The 24,234-nt window shown below is 43.7% G+C and overlaps 2 protein-coding genes across 4 annotated transcripts in view; one reads left to right on the top strand and one right to left on the bottom strand.

Annotated features, from left to right (window-relative positions):
- The window catches only part of GLP1R (glucagon like peptide 1 receptor), a 40,780-nt gene extending 40,468 nt beyond the window's left edge, over window positions 1-312 (top strand). For all 3 annotated transcript variants that reach the window (XM_032409885.1, XM_032409886.1, XM_032409887.1), the window contains one exon: window positions 47-312. In XM_032409885.1, coding sequence (XP_032265776.1) covers window positions 47-214 — 168 coding nt within the window. In that variant the 3' untranslated portion in view covers window positions 215-312. The remainder of the gene's footprint in view (window positions 1-46) is intronic.
- Window positions 313-16,852: 16,540 nt separating this feature from the next.
- SAYSD1 (SAYSVFN motif domain containing 1) lies at window positions 16,853-23,586 on the bottom strand. The gene is made up of 2 exons (XM_032410180.1): window positions 23,286-23,586; window positions 16,853-18,205 (listed from the first exon to the last, which is right to left on the bottom strand). Exons 1-2 carry the CDS (start codon window positions 23,490-23,492, stop codon window positions 17,861-17,863), a joined length of 552 nt encoding a protein of 183 aa, XP_032266071.1. The 5' UTR covers window positions 23,493-23,586; the 3' UTR covers window positions 16,853-17,860.
- Window positions 23,587-24,234: the final 648 nt, after the last annotated feature.

The following is a 24,234-nucleotide window of genomic DNA, read 5'->3' as shown; positions in this document are numbered from 1 at the left end:
GTTGGTTTGCATGACGGCTTTTGTTTCCCTCCTTTTCCCATGGAAGGTCCAGATGGAATTTCGGAGGAGCTGGGAACGCTGGCGGCTCAAGCACTTGCACATCCAGAGGGACAGCAGCATGAAACCCCTCAAGTGCCCCAGCAGCAGCCTGAGCAGCGGGGGCACGGTGGGCAGCAGCGTCTACGCAGCCACCTGCCAGGCCTCCTGCAGCTAAGCGCCCAGCACCTGCCCTCCCTGTGGTCTCGCTGCTGGCTGGCCGGCCGGCCCAGGTCAGAGAGCCCCTGCTGGGGCTGGGGGAGGGAGGGACGCACACTCGCATCCATCCCTGCTTTCCTTTCCCAAACCCATCAGACAGGCAAACGGGCAGTGCCTCCTGGGACCCGTGGCCACATTTCCTCTGAGGAGAAACAGCTTGCTAATTTGATCACTGTGGCAGGAGGAGAGAAAAACCGATTGCTGCTAAACTGAGCAGGGTTTCTTCCCGTGAAGCCACCAGGCCCCTGGGGTACCCCAAGACAGAGCAGCAAATCAGCCCCAGACTCACACTCAAGGTCAATGGCTTATTAGCGAGATCGGGGCGTGCAAGAGGAGGTGCTTCTGAAAGAGGCTCATATAACCTCAGCCAAACAGAGCTGAGGGAATGCGAGCCAACTCTGTTTGCCTCCGGTTGGGTCACCACCCCCACCGCCTCCTCATGAAGGGACGCTCTTCCCATGTCTGCAATGCTTGTTCATCTTGTCCCCTCATCTCACCAGCCCGCTTCTCTGTGGGGGCTTTGTTTGGGCCACCAGTGGCAGCTATTTCTAGAAATGGCTGTGGGTGGTGTTGAGCATGAACGCTGAGAAGGTGCCTGACAGGTTCCTTTGCTGGTGCCCACTTCTCCCGTGGGTATCTGACCTGCCTGGGTGCCTGTTGCCAGTGTGCCCAGGGAACCAGGGCAGGCCCACTGCCGAGGAGCCCATCTCTCTGGGTGAGCTCTGAATTCTAGTCTAGAGATGCTCCAGAACCCTCTGGGGTTCAATGAGGGAACTTTAGGAATGCTTGCACTGGGGGGATAGTGTACCTGCAACTGTCGGGAACCCAGAGGGCCGAGAGCTTTACTTCTACCTCTCTGGGGAAAGGCTTTTTATTTGTGACCGGATTACGTATCTTGCATGGGAGTTTGGGTGTGCCCTCTAACTTTAAGAGACTTCTGGGGGAATCTACCCGTCGCCACTGTTACCATGGAGAGGCGGTCTTCCCCTAACCTTGGTTTCTTCCCCTTGAAAGTCCCCCACTTGAGACCTTGTATATACTTGATTCGTTTTTCTTTATTGCCGTGAACAGTCTGCACGTGCAAATGTGTGATTCTGATTTCCCCCACCTGATAGAAAAAAGAACGAAGCCATTGTGATTGTTTGTGGTGGTGTTGCAGGGAATGGCGTAGCAATGGATTTGACTCAGCCACAGTTTGAGCGCATCAGTGTTTTCCCTGTCTCCAGTTTCATCCCATAAACAATGAGCAGCAGAGAGGCTACAGAGGGGAAACCCAGACAGAAGGGAGACAGCCATCCCAGGGAGGCTGGCAATGGAGTCTGTGGATGCAAAGGAAGTTTCCAGAGTAGGACAGAGCTCTTAGGGGAGTCCAGACCTCCTGGGAAGGCAGAGGGAGTAGCTTCAGGTGAATTCCTTTATGGGCTCATCTCTCCCTCCTTCTCCTTTTTAAGTGGTGGGGGACCTTCCCCCAAAACCTTGTACCAGACACATTTTCCTGTGCCTCTCAGAGAGGCATGTGATGTACAGGGGAAATAATAATGGGACATAAAACACATCAAGCAGAAAATTTCTTATACTTCAGCTTCAGTGAAGTGTTGTGTCTATGTTAATGGGGAAGTTGAACCTCAGGCTAAAGAAGATTGTGCAGACTGGCTCCTGGAGAAAGTGTAGAGAGGTGGGGGATGGGGACACCCCTGCTTCCCCAGAATAAGGGAGGATTTTCCAACAAGCCCCACTCCTTGGCTTTCCCTTTGGATGGGGGCGGGGGAAGATGAACACCCATGAGTTGACGTGGGGTTCAGCTCTGGTGCCAGTGTTTCAGTTTGGGATAAACTGGAAGATTTTGAGAATCATTAATACACTGCACAGCAAAAAAAGAGAAAGAACCAGATTGATATAACCTGAGAGAAATAAATTGTTGGGGGGGGGGTTGGAATTGTGGGGAGAAAGTGTTTATAGTCAGGCACCAGGGAAGCTCAGACAGTTTGGTTTAAACTGTAAGTAGAGTTCTTTTCCCAGCTGGCACTGGTGATTCCTGATCTCAGAAGGCTCATCACACCCCCGTGCTCCAAGCCTTGTAACACTGAGGAACTGTTTCCTTCATAGATATATATCAGATACTGAAGAAATATTTTCTTTGCTCCAAGACCCACACTATTAATATTCATTTGACTGGCAATGTACTCCCGCCAAACTATTCTCAAGCTCTCCTACGCTAAATATAACTCGAAGAGATCTGGGAACGATCCCATGCCATGTACTCCCACATTCCACTAGCTGTTTACATGCGTGACGCTGTAAGTGTGAAGCTTGCTGCACACACTCTTATCTGCCTCTGTCCTGGGGGTACGATTGCTGACCAGCAGGTGTGGACGGTGTGTGTGTGTGTCCGCCGCGCAGCCAGCAGGGTCTGAGGACTATTGCGAAGTGAGCCCGAGTTCAGCACTCTGGCCAGCTCCCTCCTTAGGGGCTTAAATCATGTCGACTCCGTCTTTGCCATGTCAACCTTTAGAACAGCTAAATCACAGAACTGAAACAAACCACTTACACTGCAAAGCTGCCTTCAAGATGACTCTCCAGATTGCCCGCATGATTTTCAATTGCCTCAAGGCAATCCCCACTGAAGCCCATACCAGTGGTGTTCTTGAAGACTCAGAGCAGGGAAAGACCTGCCCTGATCTAGAGAAGTGAGGAGGGAGGCTTGCAGAGCTGACTTGCTGGAGGGTGGCTGGGCTGGGCCTCCCAAGTCCAGTGAGGCCTCTGGGAAAGATAGGTAAGAAATAGAAACAGCCATTCAAGATCCTCTTAGTGAAAGTCGGCAACGTGTATCTGAAGTTTCTGTTAAAAAGGAAATGCAGCAGCAAAAGGTAGACAGGTCAGCTAGGGAAGGTGCCACCTGCTCAGGGACTTATACTACCAAGAGGAGGGGAAGGCTGCACTTTACTATCTCTACTGTAGTACTTCATTCATCCTTGTCTTAGAATTAAGCAGTTGAGATGCTGCAGAGCACACATATACATAGACACAGCAAGTTAGCATTTTGAATAGCTAATCCAGCACTCTTTTAATGGGTTGGCTGAATGGTTTTCTGATGCATCTGTGCTTATTTGACAAGTTGCTCTGCCAGCCACACAGAGTGAACTAAAAGAACCAGAAAAAGGTCCTGGGCCTTCCCCTTTGGCTCTCTAGTCTTCCTGAAGTTGGAGAAGACTAGCAAACTGAGCAGCGTTAACCTAGCAGAGATGGAATGGCCACCACAAGGGCGAATGGAGTCAGCTCACATCCACACCCTGAAAGGCTCAGTTGCCTCATCAGGGTGGGCCATCTTTCAGCAGCTCCTGTCTTCATCCATAAGGAGAGAACAGTCCGGGGGAGGGTGTGTCCTGTGCACAGCAGCACACAGTTAGGAGATGATGAGTCTGGAAGCATCCCACCCACTGTGAAGGTCATGGGACCACAGAGTCCAGGGTGAAGATGTGCAGGAGTCTGAGCTATAGATGTTTTCTCTCTATGCACAGACGGGGTTTGCATTATTGCTAATGCCTGCGACGTGCTCAGGGAAGATAAAATATATTCCAGAGGTTTATTTTCCCTCCACTGAATTGATTCTAATCTACGGTGCTGACCCTGCTTTTGGCTCCTACGAGGAGACAAACTCGATAAAAAAACTCTCAAAATATGTCGGCTTCCTCTGCTAAGACAGCTATGTGAATGACATGCTAAGTATTTCAATAGAAACCAAGTTAGTAGCAACTCAAACTTTTTTTTTACCCCTTTCTGTTGCTGGAGTGAGGTTTTTTTGGGGAAAGAAAATGTGAGAAACTTCTGCAAACAACATCGCCATGCCCCTACAGTGTTACCTGCTGGCTCAAACCAGCTCTGCAGCCATGCCTGGAGGCCAGAGCAGGAAGTGTTGTTAAGCAGTGTAATTCAAACACTTAATGCCACAGTGTGTCTACAGTGTCTATAATTACTTCTGCTCTGCCAGTGGATACAGATTGGCAGGAAGCAGATAAGCATAATTGTTTCCCCATTAACGACCCAAATCTCTTGGACTTCGCCTACATCTGAATCTATCAGAGGGGAGAGTTTTTGCTTCTCCTCTTTGGCCATTTTAGCCAGTTTCTCCGGACCTGATCCAGCGGTGCATTTTCTCTCTGATGCACCCCAGTTCCTCCCCACCCCCACACTGCCTCCCTCACCCCCACCTCCCCATCCCCACCATGAGCTTCCCCACACTCCTCCCCTATCTAGCCATGTTAGGAACACTGTTCTCTCAGCTGTGACCAATTTGGGGGTGCAGCTGAGAGTGAGGCACCGCCAGGGCTGAAATGATGCACCGTACTGCATACTCTGGCGCAGTGAGGAACATGGCAGCCAGCGACTTGGAGACTAACTTACATTGGGGTTTTGCAACCTTTCTAATGGAGCCTGTCAAAACTATCAGTAATTAGTCAACCCGGACAATCTAGCATGACTAATTGCCACCGTGTCAAAGCAATCCGGGAGAAGGAAAACATCTGTAAATGAGAATGTTGGGATGTGGTGAGCAAAAAGCTCCAAGCGAAGTTTGGAACATATAACAAGCTAGGGTCTTGGCTTCTTTGCAGGGGAGCCAGGGGGTGGTCAGGAAGAAGCGAGATTTCCCCCAGACAGGTCTGGACCTTGCCAAACAGTTCACACTTCCAAATCTGCAGTTCTAAGCTCCTCCCACTAAAAGTAATCACATCCTCAAAGCAGATCAACCTCAACATCCCATTGGTTTTGGAGGGGGTTCGATGCAGAGCTTTAAATGCGCCAGGAGAGGGGTGAGCCAGGCTCTCAGGAGCTGGGTTTCTGTCTTCAGTGCTCTTGGGGGATGTTTGCTCTTCATGAATGTTTAAACAAGATAATTTTCATGCGATTTCTTAATGTATAAATTCATGTAAAATACGACCCGCGTCTATAGGTAGCAAACATGTATAATTCCTTGCACAGATGTGAAATGGATTCAGGCTCTTCCCTAATTTGCCTTGTAAACGTCAAATAAAGGCCTGTCATTACTGTGTCTCTCTTGCTCTTCCTTTGGGAGAGGAGGTTTTCTGCAATGTCAATCCAGGTGACTCATGGTGCAGTGGGAAAACACAAAAGATGCCGTTTCCAGCCCAAGGAAAAAAAGAAAAAACCCTTGCTCATTACTCATGTCATGATTTTCATCTTCAAAGCACTTACCAAGTACTAATTTATCCATCGCAGCCTTTATACAGGGACTGCACTGCCATTTAATTAGAGAAGTTGGGTGGTCGAGTGGCTTAAACAATGACTGGCGGCCAAATGGACGTGTATTCTAATTCCACTCATTCATTTGATCTCCCCTCTCTAAATGAACTCAGTCCATTAAATCCATTTTTTTCAAAAATGTCACAAAAGCACAAGCCTTGTTTGCAGAGTAGCCACAGAATTTGAATGGAGCTGCTGTTTAGAGATTCATCTTCAGAGAAAGGAACTTTCCTCCAATTTAAATAATCTCTCACTCTCCAGGTTTCTAACTCACTCTTCTAGAAGAGCAGAGGAATTGCAGATTCTCCCACTTCCTCCACCATTGCAGCTACCCATTTGAAGATCCATGTGCTTATCTGAAGGTTTCCCTAAATGACCTCTTTTTTAGACAAGTGTTGGGGTTTGTCTCTTTCAAACCCAGTAATTCTTACTCCTGGGAGCAAACAACAAATACAGCCAACTCCTGGTATCTGCATCTTGGCTGGTCTCCCCAATCTTGCTTTTGACTTCATTCACTGTCCTGTGATATTCTCACCTCTCTCTGTCTTTACTCTGCCACTCAGCAGTAGAAATAAGATGGAGCTCAGAGCTTTCTCTCCCTGCCCCATCCCCAGGGAAACACCTGCCCAAACCAATAATGACCAGCACATTTGTCGGATGTGGAAGCTAGACAGATGCAACTTCAGGAAAAGAGGGTACGCTCTGGCCTAATAGGTCTTAACCTCAGCCTGCCCTCAGGGGTAAGGGCAGCTTCCCTGCTCTGCTGGAATTTTTGGCCTCCAGACCCACTTGTGTTCACATGCAATATAGAGCCACATTCCAGTGACTGATGCTCCACAGGTGGGGATAACTGAGGTCCACAGAGCACTGGTGAAGAATCTCACTCCTATGCCTTGTGTAGCAGCATTCCCAAGGGTTGGGAATCCCCCCATCCCACCCCCACCAAATCCCTCACCATCCCCTCAAAAGCCTATGCCTTAAACATGAGCAGTTCAGTGTCTTTCAATCCCTCCCTCTCTCCTCTTCTCTCTCTCTCTCTCTCACACACACACTAAACAGAATACTGAAAACATGGGGTTTCCCTTACCAGAAATAGTGGGGAGAAAACCCTAGCAGTGCAAATGGGAATAGAAAACAAGGTAGGCAGAACATTGGAGAAGATGGAAAATAGACCCAATATTGGAACAAGGAAGAAGTAGAAATTGAGTGTCCCCAAATGTGGGAAGAGTAGGTAGGAAAGATGATGAGGCCAGAACCTAAGTAAATAAAGAAAAACAACAGACTGTGTAAATGTGGGAAAGAGCTGTAGTAAGACACGAGGAAATCACAGAGGTGGAAAAAAAAAAGGGGGGAATTACCAGTGGCGAGCCGCAGGGAGCCAAGTTAGGAGCCCCATCTCTAGCCAGTGTCATTAACTCCTTCCATAAATCTGAGCTCTTTCCCTGAAGAGGTCTCTAATCCTAAACCGTAATAGATTCTTTTCTTTGGTCCTAAGGTTCATTTTAACTAACATAATGATTTTAGAAAGAGAAAAAGATCACCTGCCCAGATTACTCTACCTGCCTAGAGTAAATCCAACTAAGTTTTTTTTCTTTTTTCTCCCACTGGGCACCAGTTAGAATGAATTACTGTGGCTTCTCCTCATGTAGAACCAATAGACCTCAGGATTTATCTGTGTTGCAACCTCCCAGAATAAAATCAATAGCTGAGAATTATAAACACCGAGCAGTCCCAGGCCACGAGATGGACTGCTCTGGGGCTAAAGTAGGCAGGTAACACCTGGAGGGGATTTACAAGCAACTTTTTTTTTTTTTCTAACTTTCCATATCTCTAGGGTGAAAGAGCAAGGGCTTGAAATGATAAATAATGTTTACAGAAGACTCTTCAGTTCCAATGACCTAAAGTGGAATTAGAAACACAGCTCAGGACTTGGGCGTTTTAACTGCACACATTTAATAGCTACAACAGAACGGCCATAGTTACTGTACCTATTAGGTCCAATCTTCAACGATCTATAACAATTTATGGACATTTCTGGCTTATAGAGACAAGTGTTTTACCACCATATATTTTGCCCTCCAGAAAGCTTTAGAACTTTAAAAATGCCTAGGCAATGACATTTACAGTTTTATTGAACCTCAGCTGGTATCCACCAATTAGATGCCACTTTACAATGAAGCCACCCTCAAGCCTTTTCATTTTTCAAGTCCTGATATGGGAAGCAGAGACTGGAGAACCAACATGCAGGAGACACACACTAAAGTAAAGACATCTCATTGTGATGAAGCTAAGCCAATGCCCTTCCAACAGCATCCTTTGGAAAGGTACAGTAAAAAATCAGATGAAAAGACATGTACACTGGGGCAACTGGTTGGCTTGTTGGTAGAGCATGCAACTCTTGACCTCAAGGGTGTGAGTTCAAGCCCCACACTGGGTGGGGAGCCTACTTAAAAAAATAAAATTAAAATTAAAAAAAAGACACATATACTCATATAAAAGAATCAGGTTACCATACAAATTATACTGTGTTGGAATATTCTTAGCAATCAAGAGAAACTTCCATAACATGACACTTTACATAAGGTATTTACAAAAACACCTTCTCTCAGAAAATGGTAAAGATTACAAAGCCTGCCATCAAAGGCATGATGGGGCATAAGTCTAGAAAAGATGCCATATCCATGGAGTCTTGGCATCAGCTGCAACCATTCTCTCACATTCTCCCGGCCCGGAACTCCGCCTGCTTCTCAGATACAGCCCTTCTTCTTTGCCTCTTAGTTTCCTTCACTGACTTAGTCTTGGTGTTCACTCCTCACATAAGAAATGCAACTGCTCTTGAGATATTCTGCATCCATGGTGCAGAGCCTCTGAGGGTATGCCAAGCCACCTGAAACCCAGCAATGCCCCCAAATTGGAGTCATCTTCATAACGGCACGTGGGGCTCAGGCACCCTCTGTTCCATCAGCCCACATGAACAGACTTTGTTCATCTGCACTCAGAATGGTGCACTGGTATAGATTTCCAAAGGCTGCAGCAACGAGATCATGCACACCCTATGTAGACATTTTGGAATCCAACTTCTCTCTCCTCCTTGGGGCTGGATCCTCCAAAGCTGTCATGTCCTAACATCAATTTCCCACTTAGTCATCCCTCCTTTGCAAATGTCCTCCCAATTGCCCTACTCATCCTGCATTCACCAGCCTTTTGTTAGGCATGACGCTTCTCTGCTTCTGGGAAATGTACAAATGTTAGGAAATTCTCCTCTTCCCATAAAGAGTTCTTTGAAAATCATAGATAGGGGCAGAACCTGGTATCACCCACAAGAAGTGTCAGATTAGTTAAAGGCATTACTTTTTCACCGATGAGACTCTAGAACAAAGCAATTCTTCCGTATCACTCTGTGCCATTTCACCGCATGAGATGTGTAGCCCTGCTGAAGTCAGTCTAAATCTCGGGGGAAAAGTCATTAGAAGGAACGTGATTAAAACAAACTCTGCATAACAAATCCATTTGTGTCCATAGAGATGGTCCCCTGTAAACGAACTGCTGAATGTATAAAAAATACTCTGCCTATAAACGCATATGCTTTTTCCCTAGGAATCATCAAAATATGATCAATATCATTAGCAAAGCAGTGAGATGAAGTATTTATCATAGTAGAGAGGTAAAAAGGGACATGGACACGTAGGGGAGGTATGCTGTTTTTACTGGGGGATCAGGGAAGGCCTCTTGGGTGATGTGACTCCTGACTGGGGTAAGGGAACAAATCCCAGGCTCATCTAGGGGAAGTGAGTTCTAAGCAGAAGGGATAGCTAGCGCAAAGACGTGAAAGCAGAAGCCGCTTTTGTGTGTTGGAGGCAGGGTCAGCAAACTATGGCTCACTGCTTGGTTGTATAAACAAAGTTTTATTGTCATTCCCATTTGTTCACATATTGTCCCCCATGGCTGCTTTCGCTCTTCAATAGCAAAGTCGAGTCACTGTGACAGAGACGGTATGTTCAACAAAACTATTTCCTGTCTGGCCCTTAATAGACAAAGGCCAAACCTTCTTTTTGCGAAACGCTTGTGTCTAATGAACATGAAGGAAGTGAAGATAACTGGGAGAGGCAAGCAGGGGCCAGATCACTTAGGGCCTGGTAGGATAAAACCAATAAACCACCAACCAACCCCCACGTGAAAGACACGTCTCCCAGGGTTGGGAGTGCAGACATCATTTATCGCCAGCTCGCTCCAGTGTGCCTGTCTGAACTCTGCCTTGTTGCTGGTCTGCAGGTTCTCAGCCGTTTTTCCCCTGTGGCGGCAATGTGCACATCTGATAGGCTCCCTTGAAAATACCCCTGATAGGCCCAGGCGAGCAAGCAGGTGTGTAACACAGGGTCACCTTGCAGGTGCATTAATAAAATGGCAAAATGAACATTCACAAATAATAATTTCCTAATATTTTAAATGTGTCACAAGGCACAATGAGAACCACTGCTACAGACTATGTTTTCTAGCATTATTTTTTTTTCATTCAAGCAAAATTGCAGACACAAAACATATTCAAAGACCTTGCTACTCAAAGTATGGTCTGAAGACCGTAGCTTCAGCATCACCTTGGAACTTACTTGAAATGCAGAATCTTAGGCCTTGGCCTAGACCTACAGAATCAGAATCTTCATTTTAACCAGATCCCCGGGAGATATGAATAGTCACTAGGGTTTGGGACCACTATCCTGATTGGTCTCTAATTACTCTTTTCTATGAGTTTGAAATATGGTTTTAAAAATTTCAAAGAGGTTAGCCTATTTATACTATTCATACTAGTGAACACTGGCTCCAACTTAATGGTTAATAATAAAAAAGAATGGCTAAATAAATGGTACATTTATCTATACACAAATATTAGTGGCTGGCAAAATAAATATTGTAGAAGGACGTGAGAATTTATTCATAGCTTATCATTAAGTGAAAAAATATCAATTATAGGCAGACTAAAACAAATGTATACATGCTAATCAAAGAACAGAATGTGGCTCTTATTAATCTAAACAATATAGTAATGATATAACTAATAAAACGAGGAAAGAAAAACGGATAGGAGGTGTAAAGCGGTGTAGTTATGTTGACTTCCTCATCTTTCATAGCCATAGGTAATAATATGTAATTTAAGGCTAATAAATCAAGTAATAAGTTATAATTATATTTAAAAATGTGAAGTCGATTAACCGATCAGTCAATAGGATTGAGTACTGAGGAATGGAGAGACGTAGGGAAATACTAACTTCTTACATTCGTTTTTTACATGATATTAACAAATACTGCCTAAAAATCCAAAGGATTAAGTAATGGAAGTAAAAAAAAACTTTGGAACAGAAATCTAAGTTTTCCAAATTATCAAAAGAAACACACACACAAAGGGGAAAAAAACCAAAACAAAACAAGAAACAGAGACCAAGTGGTAAAATTACCAATATAAACAGAAAGCATAACATGTGAGGAGATAAATAAGACTCAATAAATATAAATGAGCTAAACTATCTATTAAAAGAAAAATATTCTCATAACGTATTACAGAGTAAAATTCAACTATTCTCTACATACAAGCAACACACCTGACAAAAATGACTCAGGCTGAAGACTACAGTATTCACAGAGGCATGCTTGGCAAACGCAAACAAAAAGCAAGCAGGGGTCCCAATCTTAATATCAGATAAGGATGAATTCAGGGCAAAAAGCAATAAGGAACACAAATATGCCTTTTTATAATGATGAAAGGAGACAATCTGTAATGAAAAATAGGCTTTTATATATTCCAAAACCTGAGAAATACTAAAAAAATACTATAATCTCATGAAAATTATTGATTAAAAATAGTAACAGAGTCTATCAGCACATTACAAGAACAGTACATTAAAATCTGGGGTCATTTATTCCAGGAATAAAAGGATGATTTAATATGAGTAAATATACAAACTGATTACCTTAATTGGCCAAAGAGAAAAATCACATAATCAATCTCCACTACGCTGAAAGAGATTTTGTGAAATGTAACATCCATTCTTAATTTAAGAAGAAAAAAACCTTTTAATAACATAAATACAGATGATAATTATCCATCCACTTACCACACAGCCAGCAGCATGCTTAATGGGAAAATACTAAAACATGCTCATTAAGGTCAAGAACAAGACAAAGACATCATTGACTATCATTCTGATTTAACATTTTTCTGGATGTTCTAGCCAATGTTATTAGATAAAGAGAAAAAACAATGTTATTAGATAAAGAGAAAAAACAAGAGCTAGAAAAAGAGGAGTTAAATTTTACATTATTGGAAAAGAATAATTATCTATGTGGAAAGTCCAGGAAAATCGAGTGAAACACCATTATAATTAGTAAGAAAATTCAATAAAGGACAAGAGCTATTAACACATTAATATACCAAAATCAATAGCTTTCATATATATATATGTTATTGTTATATATATATTGTTATATATATATATATGTAACAACCAGTTGGAAGAAGTAATATAAGTCCTCAGAAAGCATCACTTTTTCCCAAGCACCCTAGTCTCCCTCCCTATTGTCACCTTTTTCCTAGGTGGTTTCTTGTGACTGAAAGGCTATCTCTTTGCCCCTGCCTGTTTTTCTGGGGAGTACCTGATGCTCCTTCAAACTCAGTACAATGGCACCTTCAGGAGGCTGGCCCTTTCTGACCCCTGATGCTCTGGCCCACATTTAGACATCACCATCAGAGCGCTACCACACTATCCTGTAACTATCTGATTATTGGCTGTCTCTCTCATTTGACTGTGAGCTCCTTGAGAAAGGAACCCCATCTGCTTTCTCTCTGTGTGCGCAGAGCCTAGCACCAGGCCTGACAAAGATTAGTTGCTCTATCAATCTCCACATTAGACACTACGTTAGGCTTCTGATTCTCTTCATAAGAAATAACCCACCTGAAGACAGGACAGACTGACAGATCAATGGATAAAGATGGGCAGATAGATAGGGAGAGTTATGATATATTCATAGAAGTTAAAAAAGCAGGTGCTGGCTTGTAGATTATTATGTCTCATCTGGTCCCATTTATGGATTATAATTCTTTCACTGATGAAAGAATGAATTCAGTAAAAAAAGTATTCAGTAAAATGCTGTTAAGTGATTAATGCACAAATGTATCTGTTTTGGAAATAAATGGTTACAGATTTTATTTGGTTCCTTTTCTAAAATATTTGTGATTTTTATTGTGTTGACTTGTAGGATATTCTGATTTAGTTTTTAATGATCATTATCATTAATATTATTGGTTTCCCCAAATTAAAACCTTTCACTTTAACATAAAAAACAGAATGTATAAATATACTTCATAATCCAATAATTTTGCCATACTGTTTATATTTGTTAAAAAAATCTTAAAAGGTAGCTGAATAAAAAAATATGTAAACATTTTCACCAACGGGAACAAAAAGGTTAGGTGCTCTATAAATGAATGGATGAATGGGTGGGTGGATGGACAGACAAATGAAGGACACAGAGAATGTACTTTCCACATGATAGCCCAGGTGTTCTCTTAAAAATGAAAGTTGGATCATGTCATTCTCTTACATAAAAATGTTAAGTGCATGTAAATAAAGCCCAAAACCTAAAAGAGAAAATAGAAAGCGAGGTGCAGAATAGTGTTTATAGCGTGCTATCATTTGTGGGCTGGGCAGAGCATAGCAGGACGTGGGGGAGGGAGACTCTACCCCTGCATATCTCCTGTGCCTCTTGAACTCTGAAATGTATGCATGTGAGTACAAAAATAAAATATTCTTTTCTATAGTTCCAACATGTTTTAAAATGTGCTTGTGCTTCTTTTTGTAATAATTGTTTTTAAAGAAAACTTCAAAAATAATGCATCTTTAATTATCTTACAGTCTTTGGAGCTAGTTCCTCAATATTTTAAAGCCATGCATGTGGTTCTTTTTCTCTGTGTGTTCCAAATGAACAGTTCAGAAAATGGTAAACCTTGTGGCCCCTTTTTAAAATACACACCCATCTTTCTTCGCTTGGCTCTCATATGCGCTGTTTCCTTCCTACTTTAACATTTGTGATTTATATCAGTGGCTCTTGATCTTTGGTGAACTGGAGCTTGCCCCAGGGAAGCTGTTAAAAAGCAGATTCTCAGGGTGCTACTCCCATACATTCTTGGGCAGTGGGTCTAGGCGGGGCCCTGGAATCTGCATTTTAGCATCACTACAAGAGATCCAAAGCAGATCCAAAGCAGATGGTCCATAGTCTATACTTTTCAAAATATTCACCTATGACTTGTTAAGAAAACAGTATTTTTCATTTAAAAGTGACAATCCTATGTAGTCTAGAATTTAGATTTGAAAGTGATCTCTCCTTCTGATGATTCCTTCCCTAACACACACACACACAAACACACACACATACTACTTAGATCTTTATAAACATCAGTATTATGTTACATGCCTCATAATGTGGTTCTCTGTGTATTTTGTCTTCTCCTCAGCTTTCTGAGAGATCCAAATCTTTATCTAACCCAATGCTCCAATGTTGCAAAATAAAAAAAGCACAGAGTTCAAATTTTACTTTCTTTGGCTTAGGGATTAAGTTTCTCTGCCAGCTGTGTACCTTTCTAGTATCACCCTCTCCACCTCCCAACGAAGCTCTGATATAGACAAGCACAGTGCTAACCCCTTCAAGCGCCATGCTGCTTGCTAAGTCCAGAGACGGGCTCTTGTTTTATTTTAAAATATCAGCATAAATCATTTCTGGTAGCTTTCTGTGCCTTTCCCAGGACCTCTGATGAGCCCTTTCCTCTGTGAATCTTAAAGTGAAAGGAACTCCTAAAAAAGCAGCACAAGTGGTTCAGATAAGCATCCCAGTGGGTTTTCCACGTGACATAAATTATCAAGTGTGGGGAGAAGGGCCCAAGATGTATAGCAGCAGCTCTATGCTACCCCCTGGTGGCAAGACGCTCCATGTCATCCCAGCCCCACCAGGTATCCTGGCTCTCAGACTGACTTCTCAAGCTCACTTACTGGCTCTCCAGTAAGTTCCCCAAATATTTGCTGGTAAAAAGTTAACAGTGTGACTGGCAGGAAGCAAAACACGCAGTTAGAATTTTACTTTCTTCTGTCCAGCTGAGCATCATCGTTCTGCCAATTGTGTAACTTTTTTTTTTTATTTTAGCACAGAGCTTATGAGCCTAATCTTAATGAAGAGATCAGTCAAAAGGCAAATGTGGAAGACCTCCTAGACTCAAAGCACAATCCTAATAGCATAAGATATATATACCTAAACCATCACTGGTAAAACTCCAGAGCTTTTGAGAAAAGTCACTGCACCCACCAACTGGGACATTCACCCCTGTCCTGACCTGGAACCTCAGAACAGGTCAGGGCTAACTTGAAAGTGATTGTCCCAGAGGTACAACTTGGATGAATCAGCCTGAAGGACAGAGAGGACTGAGAGCGAATAGAATAACAGTTCAGCAGTCTGGAGGATGCTCTGTGTCCCCTGAGATTAGATAAGAAATAACATGGGGTGGCATTGGGGGTGGCTCAAGTTCTTTCAGTAAAAAATTTCCTAAAAAGTGCCTATATCTTGTACCTGGATTCTTCTCTAAGGGTCACCAGGAAAAAAAAAAAAAATTTGGTCAGGAATAAATGTGCCCAAGGTGAGGGGGGTGCATTTGGGGTCCCTTCCAGCCCTACAAGTAGAGGTTCATTTAACAGTCTCTGTGAATAGATGAGATAGGATAATGTGAATAAAAGCAAAAACCAATCTTCTTGTAAGACTCGGACAGAAATGACCTCACCCGTGCACACAGCAATCATAGGGACTGAATGCATCTCTGGGATTTCAAGTTCCCTGGTGACAGAGGCAGCCTTTAATGGAAGCTGCATGCTGAGCTAATGGTCGAGCCCTGAGTGGAAATTCTGAGATCAATACGCCTTTCTAAATTCAAGAAATCAAGACTGCACCTAAAGCTTAATGGTCTGATAAGAACAGCAAATACATACTGTCCTTTCCTCTTCCCTGCCATGCATTTAATTGGTTCACACACCACTTTTCCTAGAAGTTAATGCTGTCATTACATGCAACCTTTGGCAAGAGGTGAGCAAGGAGAAGTAACAGATCCATGCACAGAAAATCTCATGAAAGATAGGCTTACAGCAATCAAGCTCCACCTCATTATAAATAGCTACATTTTCAAAGAATGCTAGTGAGGTCCACTCCTAAGTTGGGTCTCTGCTATGCTTAAGCGAAGTCTCTACTTTGCTGAGATTGCTAATTGGATCAAATGTTCCCAATTCAGAGTTACAGGCACTTTGTTTTAGGTAAAAGTTTGAATTACACATTTTTAAAATGAAAATTCTTTCCTAGAACAATGCTTATTGAACTGGGCATTGTAGTTAGTCTTTGATCAGGGATATTTCTTCCTTGTATTTGGCTTTTATGAAATGTAAAAGCCCAAGTAAAATATCAGGGAAATGAAGAAAGCCTTAAGAAAATAAATCAGGAAACAATATCATGTATCTTAAATACAATCAAAACTTGCCTGTTTCATAGGGATTCTGCTGTTTCCCACACTTTCTAGAGGCCCAGTTAGACAGAAGTCATGGAAGAAAAGACTTCTTTATGAACTAAAGGGAACTTGTGCTCAAGAGATGACTCTGAGGAACAGCTAAACTCCCAATCAGGAAAGGGCTGGAGAGAGATGTTCAGCAGATGAGAAAAATGTTCAACAAGGGCTGAAACACATGGGTTAGTTAGCCACAAAGTGTGATTCCTGAGGATATCCCCTCTGTACTCCTCCTATAACTGAAACTTATCTCACTCTATTATTTTCTTAATTGTTTATTTAGTTTAAGTAATCTCAATGCCCAACATGGGGCTTGAACTCATGACCCCGAGATCAGGAGTCACATGCCCTTCCAACTGAGCCAGCAAGGCACCCCATCTCACTCTATTATTGATATTGCTTGTTTTACTTTGTCCACCACCCTACTCCCAGCTGGACTGTATGCTCAGAGCAATGAGAATATGTCTGCTTTTTTCATTATCCTATCTCAAGTGCCTACCACAGTGCTGGCACTCAATAAATAAAAGTTAAATTTAAATTAAGCTAAGGTTTTGCTATAATAAGCAAATCAGGCAAGAATGAAAAAAGAATTCAGCAACAAGCATCCATTATTTAATAACACCTCATAAATATTAAAATGTCATAATATAAGAATAACTGAATTCTGAGGTTGAAAACCTATTGAGGAATCATTAATTTCTTAAAATCTTAAGTTTAGAAAAAAAACCATTGCTTTAAAACCAGACTCTTCTTACTCATCAGTATGATCCATGAAAAAGATATTAAATGGTTTGCTTTGCCCAGTTTTAATGAACCCAAACTCTAACTTTGCACTAGAAAAGGAAGGGCGACTGAAATCATGTCTGGTTACCACTGTTTACATAATTTCTCACCAGAGGCCACAGGCGACAGGACTGCTTACTCTAGAGCCCTCAGAATATAAGAAACACACGGAGCAGCCAATAAGTCTGGAGTTCAACTTCCACAGCTCTTATGTGAACACACTCGAGAATATTTTTCTTGCTGAATTTATCACGAATAACCACTTACCAAATCTACCAATATTGACTTTGTGAAACCCCTCCCCACACCTGTGACTTAGGACTCTGTCTTCTCTTATCTTCCCTCATTGAGTGGGAGCAGAATAACTGAGGAGAGTGGAATTTGGTGATGGGCAATGGGGATGTTTCTGAAAAGTAGATGTTTTGAAGATATTTTATTTTTCAATACCTTTAATGACCGAAAAAAGCAAGATTTAAAGCAGGAAGGAAAAAACAAACAACCTCAACAACAACAAAAAACCCAAAAAACAAAAACCGAAACTTAAACTTTCCGGGGAGGGGGAATGCTATAAATATGAAATGACTTAAAGAGAACACTTATTTAATACACAGTCCTGATGTATCTCACCATTCCTTCAAACAGCTGGGTATTTTAAAGTTATCTCCTCAGCGCCCTTCTAATGCTCTGAAAACCACCTTTCTCAAATAACGAGACAAACAGCTTTCTTTCCTGAGTATGTAAGTTTTATAAATTGCATCAGATCCACAGTGAGTGTCTTTCAGGGGGTTTCACCAAAACCAAAGAAAAGTTCAGAGATAAAATTGCAGCAAAAGATCTGGGAAAGAATGTAGAACTTCACAGTCACAGAACTAACCTGCAAGCTGTCCTTAGTCTCGGGCACCTGAAATCAAACCCACAAGCCCACGTCCAAGGGCTAGGAGGACCATGTGGGAGGCTAGCTGCCTAACAAGAGAGTTGGTCCTATCTCCCCTCCAGGGGTCTAAACTGTAACTCGCGTTCCAACTGCTCCGCAGTCAGGGTGCCCTGAATGGCTTCGCAGCCTGGGTTGAATACAGAGTAGGCACTCTTCTCTCCCTCTCTCCTCTCTCCAGGGCCTCGTGTCCCGACATACATCCAGTAGAACAAGGACAGGACAAAATAGGCCAGGCCAAATTCCAGTTCCACAAACAGTCCCAGCAGGACCAACCAGAGAAGAACCTTCAAGAAGGTGATGTTGGTCAGGAAAGACTGGTCCTGTGGCGATGGCAGAGGAATGGCTGTATTCCGCGGTGGCTGTGATGTGCTGCTCCCGGGCTGAGCCACTTCCTAGGACACACAAACAAACAAAAGTAAGAATAAAAGGCAATGGGGCTCAGAGGATCAAAACCAATCTGGAGCTCTCATTGCTCTGAGAAGGCTTCCGGCTCATTGATTTCTATTTTCTTGCCCTGCTCTCTAAAACAATCATCTCCAAAGAGCTCACATGCCCTGCTCGGACTGAATCAAAACTGATCTGCACTTAGTGAGATGTGACCTGATAAAAACCTTACGGCATTCAGATGGATTCCCATTCATGGGAGTCACTTCCTCAGATTAGTCTGCTGCTAACAAGAGCTAATTTGTGCCCCATACAGAAACTCCCGTTACTGATAATGCAACAACCACACCTAATGCTTCATACACAGAATCAATATGTTTATTGATTTGATTAGATGAGCTACAGTTTTGTGAGTGACATAAATCTAAAATGAGGACGATACCAGAAACAAGAAACAAAACTCCCTTCCACTTAGTAAAAACAAATCATCAGGGACGCCTGGGTGGCTCAGTCGGTTAATCATCTGCCTTCGGCTCAGGTCATGAGCCCAGGGTCCTGGGATCGAGTCCCATATCGGGCTCCTTGCTCATAGGGGAGCCTACTTCTCCCTCTGCCTGCCACTCCCCCTGCTTGTGCTCTCTCTTTCTCTGACAAATAAATAAATAAACTCTTTAAAAAAATAAAAATAAAAACAAATCCTCAGTATAGCCATAACCTTTCCATCCCAGGACCATCCTACACACCTCCGAGAGGCAATGTCTCTAACGGGACTCCCTCCCTCCTATCTCTTCCCTCTGCAAACCATCCTATGTAAAGCTTCTAAGTGAATTTCCTAAAACACCCACCAACCTCCTGTTCACAAACCTTCAACAAATTTTACTGCCTGCAAGTTAAAATTTAAACTCTTTGGGCTGGAATCCAAGCAAGGCCTTCCATTTATTCAACAGACAGAAATGCCAGTACATGGGTCCCTGTGTTGGGTGCTAATGGGAGACACAGATATTTAGGTAGCTTTAGGGAGGCATGATCTCTAGTCTGACATTTTCCCAACTTTTTTGGTTATGGCCTATAATAAGAAATACATCTTGTACTGGGACCCAGCGTATATACATATAAAAAATAGAAAAAGCTTCACAAACCAACAAATATTCTTCACCACATACAAAATTCTCATTTTCTATTCCATTTTTAAAAATTTATCTTTAACAGAGGACTAGATCCTCTAAATTGATTTCACCACCCACTAATGGGTCACGATTTGTAGTCTGAAAAACAATGGTCTAAAAAATTCCCTGTACAACACAATCCACATCCATTGCTCTATCAATGAACCTCTACTCCAGTTCAACAGGTCTTAACACCCAAAGACATTGCCCACCTGTAGCCTGGGACAGGCATGACTGGTGAACTATGTATGCTTGACCTCTTTGGCCATTAAGGAAGGGTGTCCCCTCTGTCTCCCAGAGGACTAATTGCCCGTCTTTTTCACTGAGCACCAAACTACTTGCCAGTTAAGTGTTTTTCTTTTAATACAGGTCACATGTGTCCCTAGATTGTTACCAGGAGGCCAACGGACTATCATTTATTATCTTTTGATGTCTCCAGAGCCAAACACCGTACCCCACACATAGGTTCTCAATGCAGAGCATTACTTTTGGTTCATTTCTTCAATTATATCCCCCATTCTCCCTGCGATTATTTAAGAAGGGACCACAAACGTTATTTGGTCTCGATAAAAAACATAGGTCATCTGATTTACGTTGCTTCAGATATTCTATTTTGTTAGAACCTTTTTTAGTGTCAACATTGTAATTATTACCTTTTCAGTTAAATTGGAAAAGCCCTTACCATGCTATCAGCAACACACCCCCTCCTGACACACACACAGGGATTTGTTAAGTAAATAAATATCCCTTTCGGATTTGACCAGTGTGCACAATAGGGAAATTACTGAAAGTTTCAGCAGGGAACTAATATAATCTGATTTATATTTAAGACTACTCTGGCTGCCAGGTAGAGAATGGGCTACAAGAGTAGAAGCAGGGAAATTATGAGTAGCTCATGCAGGAGGCCCAGTAAGAGAGGACTGGGCATAATGGGGATGGTGACATACAAGTCAGAGAGAAATGATGGACTGAGGGATACGGAATACATTTTGAATGTGTACAACTTGAAATTCACAGTAGACTGAATTTATTATTGAGGGAGTATAAAAAAGAATAATGCTTATGGCCACCACTTACTGAGTGCCTTCAAGATGTCTGATCTCCTGTAATCCAGGAGACCGGCACTATTAATCCCAACTTACTGATACGGAAACACTGAGATGTTAATTAAGTAACTCCCCGCGAGAGACAGGCAGAGATGAGGTTTGTGTCACCAGGATCCTAGGATGGTCTCCCTCCACAGCCCTTTGTACTTTATTAGGGGCCTTTATGGGAGATGGTAAGGGGAAGGGTTAGAGATCTAGAAGGAGATGGGGAGAGAAATTCTTTTACCTTATTTGGCATTTGCTTTAGTACCAATGTGGCTTCTGTTATAAAAGCTGTGTATGGTAGTGTTTGTGGTCATCACAGCACACAGAGGCAGAGTTTAGGGAAAGTACTTCCAGTTCTCAAATACCAAGCTCCTTCCCCCCTCAGGGCCTTTGCACCTGTGGTTCTTTTTGAGAGGAATGCCCCCTTCCCCTCACATCACCTGGCTGGCTCACTCTCTTCTCCTACAAACCTCAGCAAAAATGTTACCATATGTGCCCTTTGCCTTGTCCTGGGTTTCTCCAAGAGTGGCTCCTAATTATGAAATGCCATCTCCTCAGTGAGGTCCTCCCTGCCCACCTCATTTACAGTAACAGTCTGCACCTGTCTCCCCCAATTCACTAGTACAGTATCCTGTTTTTTTCCCCCTTTCATGGCATTCATTATTCCGCTCTTCTGTTTCTTGTCTGTTGCCCCGAACGCAAATGCAAGTTCTGTGAGAAAAGGGCTTCATCTGCTCTTATCACCCTGTTTCCCCAGATTCAGGACAGGAGCTGGAACAGAGTGGGCACATGATATAATTTTGCTGAATAAATGAATGATGGTGAGGGAAAGGAAGAAATTAAAAGATGATTCCTGGGTTTGAGAGAGTGATGCAAAGGCTATGCTTCACCAGGTGACTCCAAAGAAGGAGAGCATTTGAGCAGTGGGTCAACCTGAGCCAAGGGTCGGGGTGAGAAGTCATAGGATGTGTGGGCACCTTGGGGCTAGATGGTGCACTGGGGGCTGCTGTGGGATATGCCTGGGGAGGGAGACAGGGGGTTTTTGCAGGACTGAAAAAGTCACAAGCATTCTGGTCTTCATTTGGCAGAAGCTTGTCACAGAAAGAAATATTTTATCTTGGGGACTGTTTTCCTCAAGCTAAATTGGAGAGTGGGGGAAGGAGGATATGGATGCTTCCTTATCAATGACAACCAAGAAGCAATTACAAACAGAAGGCTAAAGAAATTTCTGACAAGCCACCATGTGTCAGCAAAATTATTAAGAGAGATGGATTGTAAATTGGGAGAAAAAGACAATTTAATGAGAATTTTCACACCAGAGCAAAGCCAGGAACGATAACAGAGTCAATGAAAATGAGCTTAAGACAGAGTACCTTATGAAAAACAAGTGTAATTAATAAGAACCAACTGTGGGTCCAGCATTTCCTGTCATCCTTTTGTCAGGATATCAGCTTTTGGGCTTTTAATAATGGAAACTTTCTCCAACTTCAGGTTCTCTAGGTTCAATTCAATGATCTCATATTCCTTTGGAAATGAGACATACAGGCAGATACTCATTGTGTGGGTTAGACTTTGATTTTTAACTGCAGAGAGGAAAAAGGGTAAGGGAAGTAGATTCTAAAATCTTAAGCAATTGTGCTCAGTGAGTTCTAATCAACAATAAAGTTATCCCGAGACAAACTGCATGCAAGGAAATGGATTGTTTGAACCCTGCTGCACTCGCTTTCTGTAAGTCTGATAGAACCCTGCGTGTCACGGAGAATAATATCCAATCAAAACTGAGTAACAATGAGTTCTCCTTGGTTTAAAAAATTGCCTAAAACCAGAAGTTATGCAGTAATAAATAAACTAAGAGAAATAATTTTAAGAGGAGTAAGGTACACTTCTGCTCCAATACATTTTCATTTTCAAAAGGAATTTTTGGCTCTTATTACATTTTTGAGATACAAAAGGCTTTGTCACACATTGTCTCAAGGCACCGAATTTCCCTTGATGTTGTGTCCTGTATTCCAACATAGATCATCTAATCTCACACCTGCAAGGCACCTTGCCACTCTACTCCTGAGTGAAAACTAAATGAAAATACAAGATGTGAATCAAGTTCATCTGCAAAATAAGAGAATACCAAGAATTAAAGGGGGAAAAGTCTGTAATACTCATCTAAATAATGTTTTCACCTGAACATTCACTATTGAACTTGAGTAAGTTTCCCTAGTTCAATAGCGGTGCACAAGCATCGGCCACCGCTGGCAGTTAGAGCGACCACACTTTTGCAAGTTTTGTATTCAAATGCCATTTCTAAAGCACAGGCTATTTGGGCTATTGGCTGCATGTGACCCAGGTGGGAAATTAAAGGAAGCCTTAATTACTGCCGCTTTTTAGCAGTATCCAATTAGACCTTTTACCCTCCATTAGCGGGGGGTTGAGGCTGAAAGCGGTTGTGGAGACGTTTCCCGAAGCCAGAGGGCATCACAATAACTCAAGGGCAGCGGTGCTTTCTTCCAGGTCCCTAGACCCTCGCTTCCCGACTGGAGTCGGGAGCTGCGTGGGTAGCGGGCTGAAAAGAAAATGTCAAAGCCACGGATCAGTGCTGACACGAGTGGCCGGGGACGCCCGGCCCAGCCCCTGAGCGGGGTGGAGGCGCCAGCAGCCCAGCTCGGCCAGCGGAGGTGGGAACCAGAGGACGGGGCGGGTCCCGCTCCTCGACGGGGGCGTGGCCTGTAGGCCACCACGCGGTGGGCGGGCAGTGGGCGTGGCCTCGGCCACAGTTTCCGGGGAGGCCACGACAGCGTCCCTGAAGCCAAGTCCCGGGGGCGAGGCCTCCCTCTCACCTGAGCGAGGCTGGACTGGGCCCGGGTACTCGCGGGCCTCGGTTTCCACACCTGGAACCGTTTTAGCCAGCCTGGGGCTGCCTTTGGAGTCGCAGCTGCTTGCGCCTTCTCTCCTGAGGTTTGTGCACTCGGGCTCGAAGTGTTAGGTCCGGCAGCCGGCCCGGCCCGTTTCCTGGCCGCCCGGAACTCGGCTAACCGCTGTTCCATGACGCGCGCCTCGCTTCCCGCCCGCCGGGAGCGCGCACCCGCCCGCGGGGCCCTGCCCTCCGCTGTAGCCGGTGCTCGGCCGCACTGCGCCTGCGTAGCGACGGCTCTGTGCCGCGCCTGCGTGCTGGCGGCCGGGCCAGCGAGCGCGGGGACTGTGACGTTCGTTGGGCGGAGTATCCAGCCAATAGTCCCTTCTAAGTGCGCGTGGCCGTAGTGTCAGGCCGTAGTGACACTTTAGTGTCACTAAAAAGTGGCGAAATGGTTAAGAGTTGAAAGCATAGGAGCATCTGGCTGGCCCAGTCGGTGGAACATAGGACTCTTGATTTCGGGCTAGTGAGTTCAAGCTGCTGTTGGGTGTAGAGATTACATGAACAAATAAAAATTTTTAAAACATAAGACTTACATTGTTCCCCTCTCGCTAGGGGATTCTTCCGAGGAAAGTTCTTCAGAGCTCCACCTCACTTCAAGGGTCCGCTCCCCGTCAGGTGGAGCATGCCTTTAGCTGTTAGGCGCTAGTATTGCTCTCCAGAGGGTCCCAGGGCATTAAGGAAGGCCCATCATCTCTGGGAGGTCCTGGGTCAGAAGGAACACAGGATACAGTCTCCACTTTTCCTTTTAACAAGTCCGCGACCTTAGCGCTTGAAGGGTGACCGTCACCGCTTGCTCAGCAGCAGGCCATGCAGACCCTCTATCATTGCTTTTGCCACAATGCAAACTACTTCTCCGTGTGTCTAGATGGGTC

Source organism: Phoca vitulina, unplaced genomic scaffold (assembly GCF_004348235.1).
Source record: "Phoca vitulina isolate PV1807 unplaced genomic scaffold, GSC_HSeal_1.0 scaffold11, whole genome shotgun sequence".
Classification (NCBI taxonomy): Eukaryota; Metazoa; Chordata; class Mammalia; order Carnivora; family Phocidae; genus Phoca; species Phoca vitulina.
The sequence above is the reverse complement of the archived record's forward strand: the minus strand, read 5'-3'. Positions and strand labels throughout refer to the sequence as shown.

What these genes read in the sequence shown, in the direction of transcription:
- SAYSD1 (XM_032410180.1), bottom strand. Translation starts at nt 23,492, where the DNA reads ATGGAACAGCGGTTAGCCGAGTTCCGGGCGGCCAGGAAACGGGCCGGG. An exon ending in CCCAGTCCAGCCTCGCTCAG is followed by an intron (nt 18,206 to 23,285) that starts GTGAGAGGGAGG and finishes TGTGTGTCCTAG; the next exon opens with GAAGTGGCTCAGCCCGGGAG.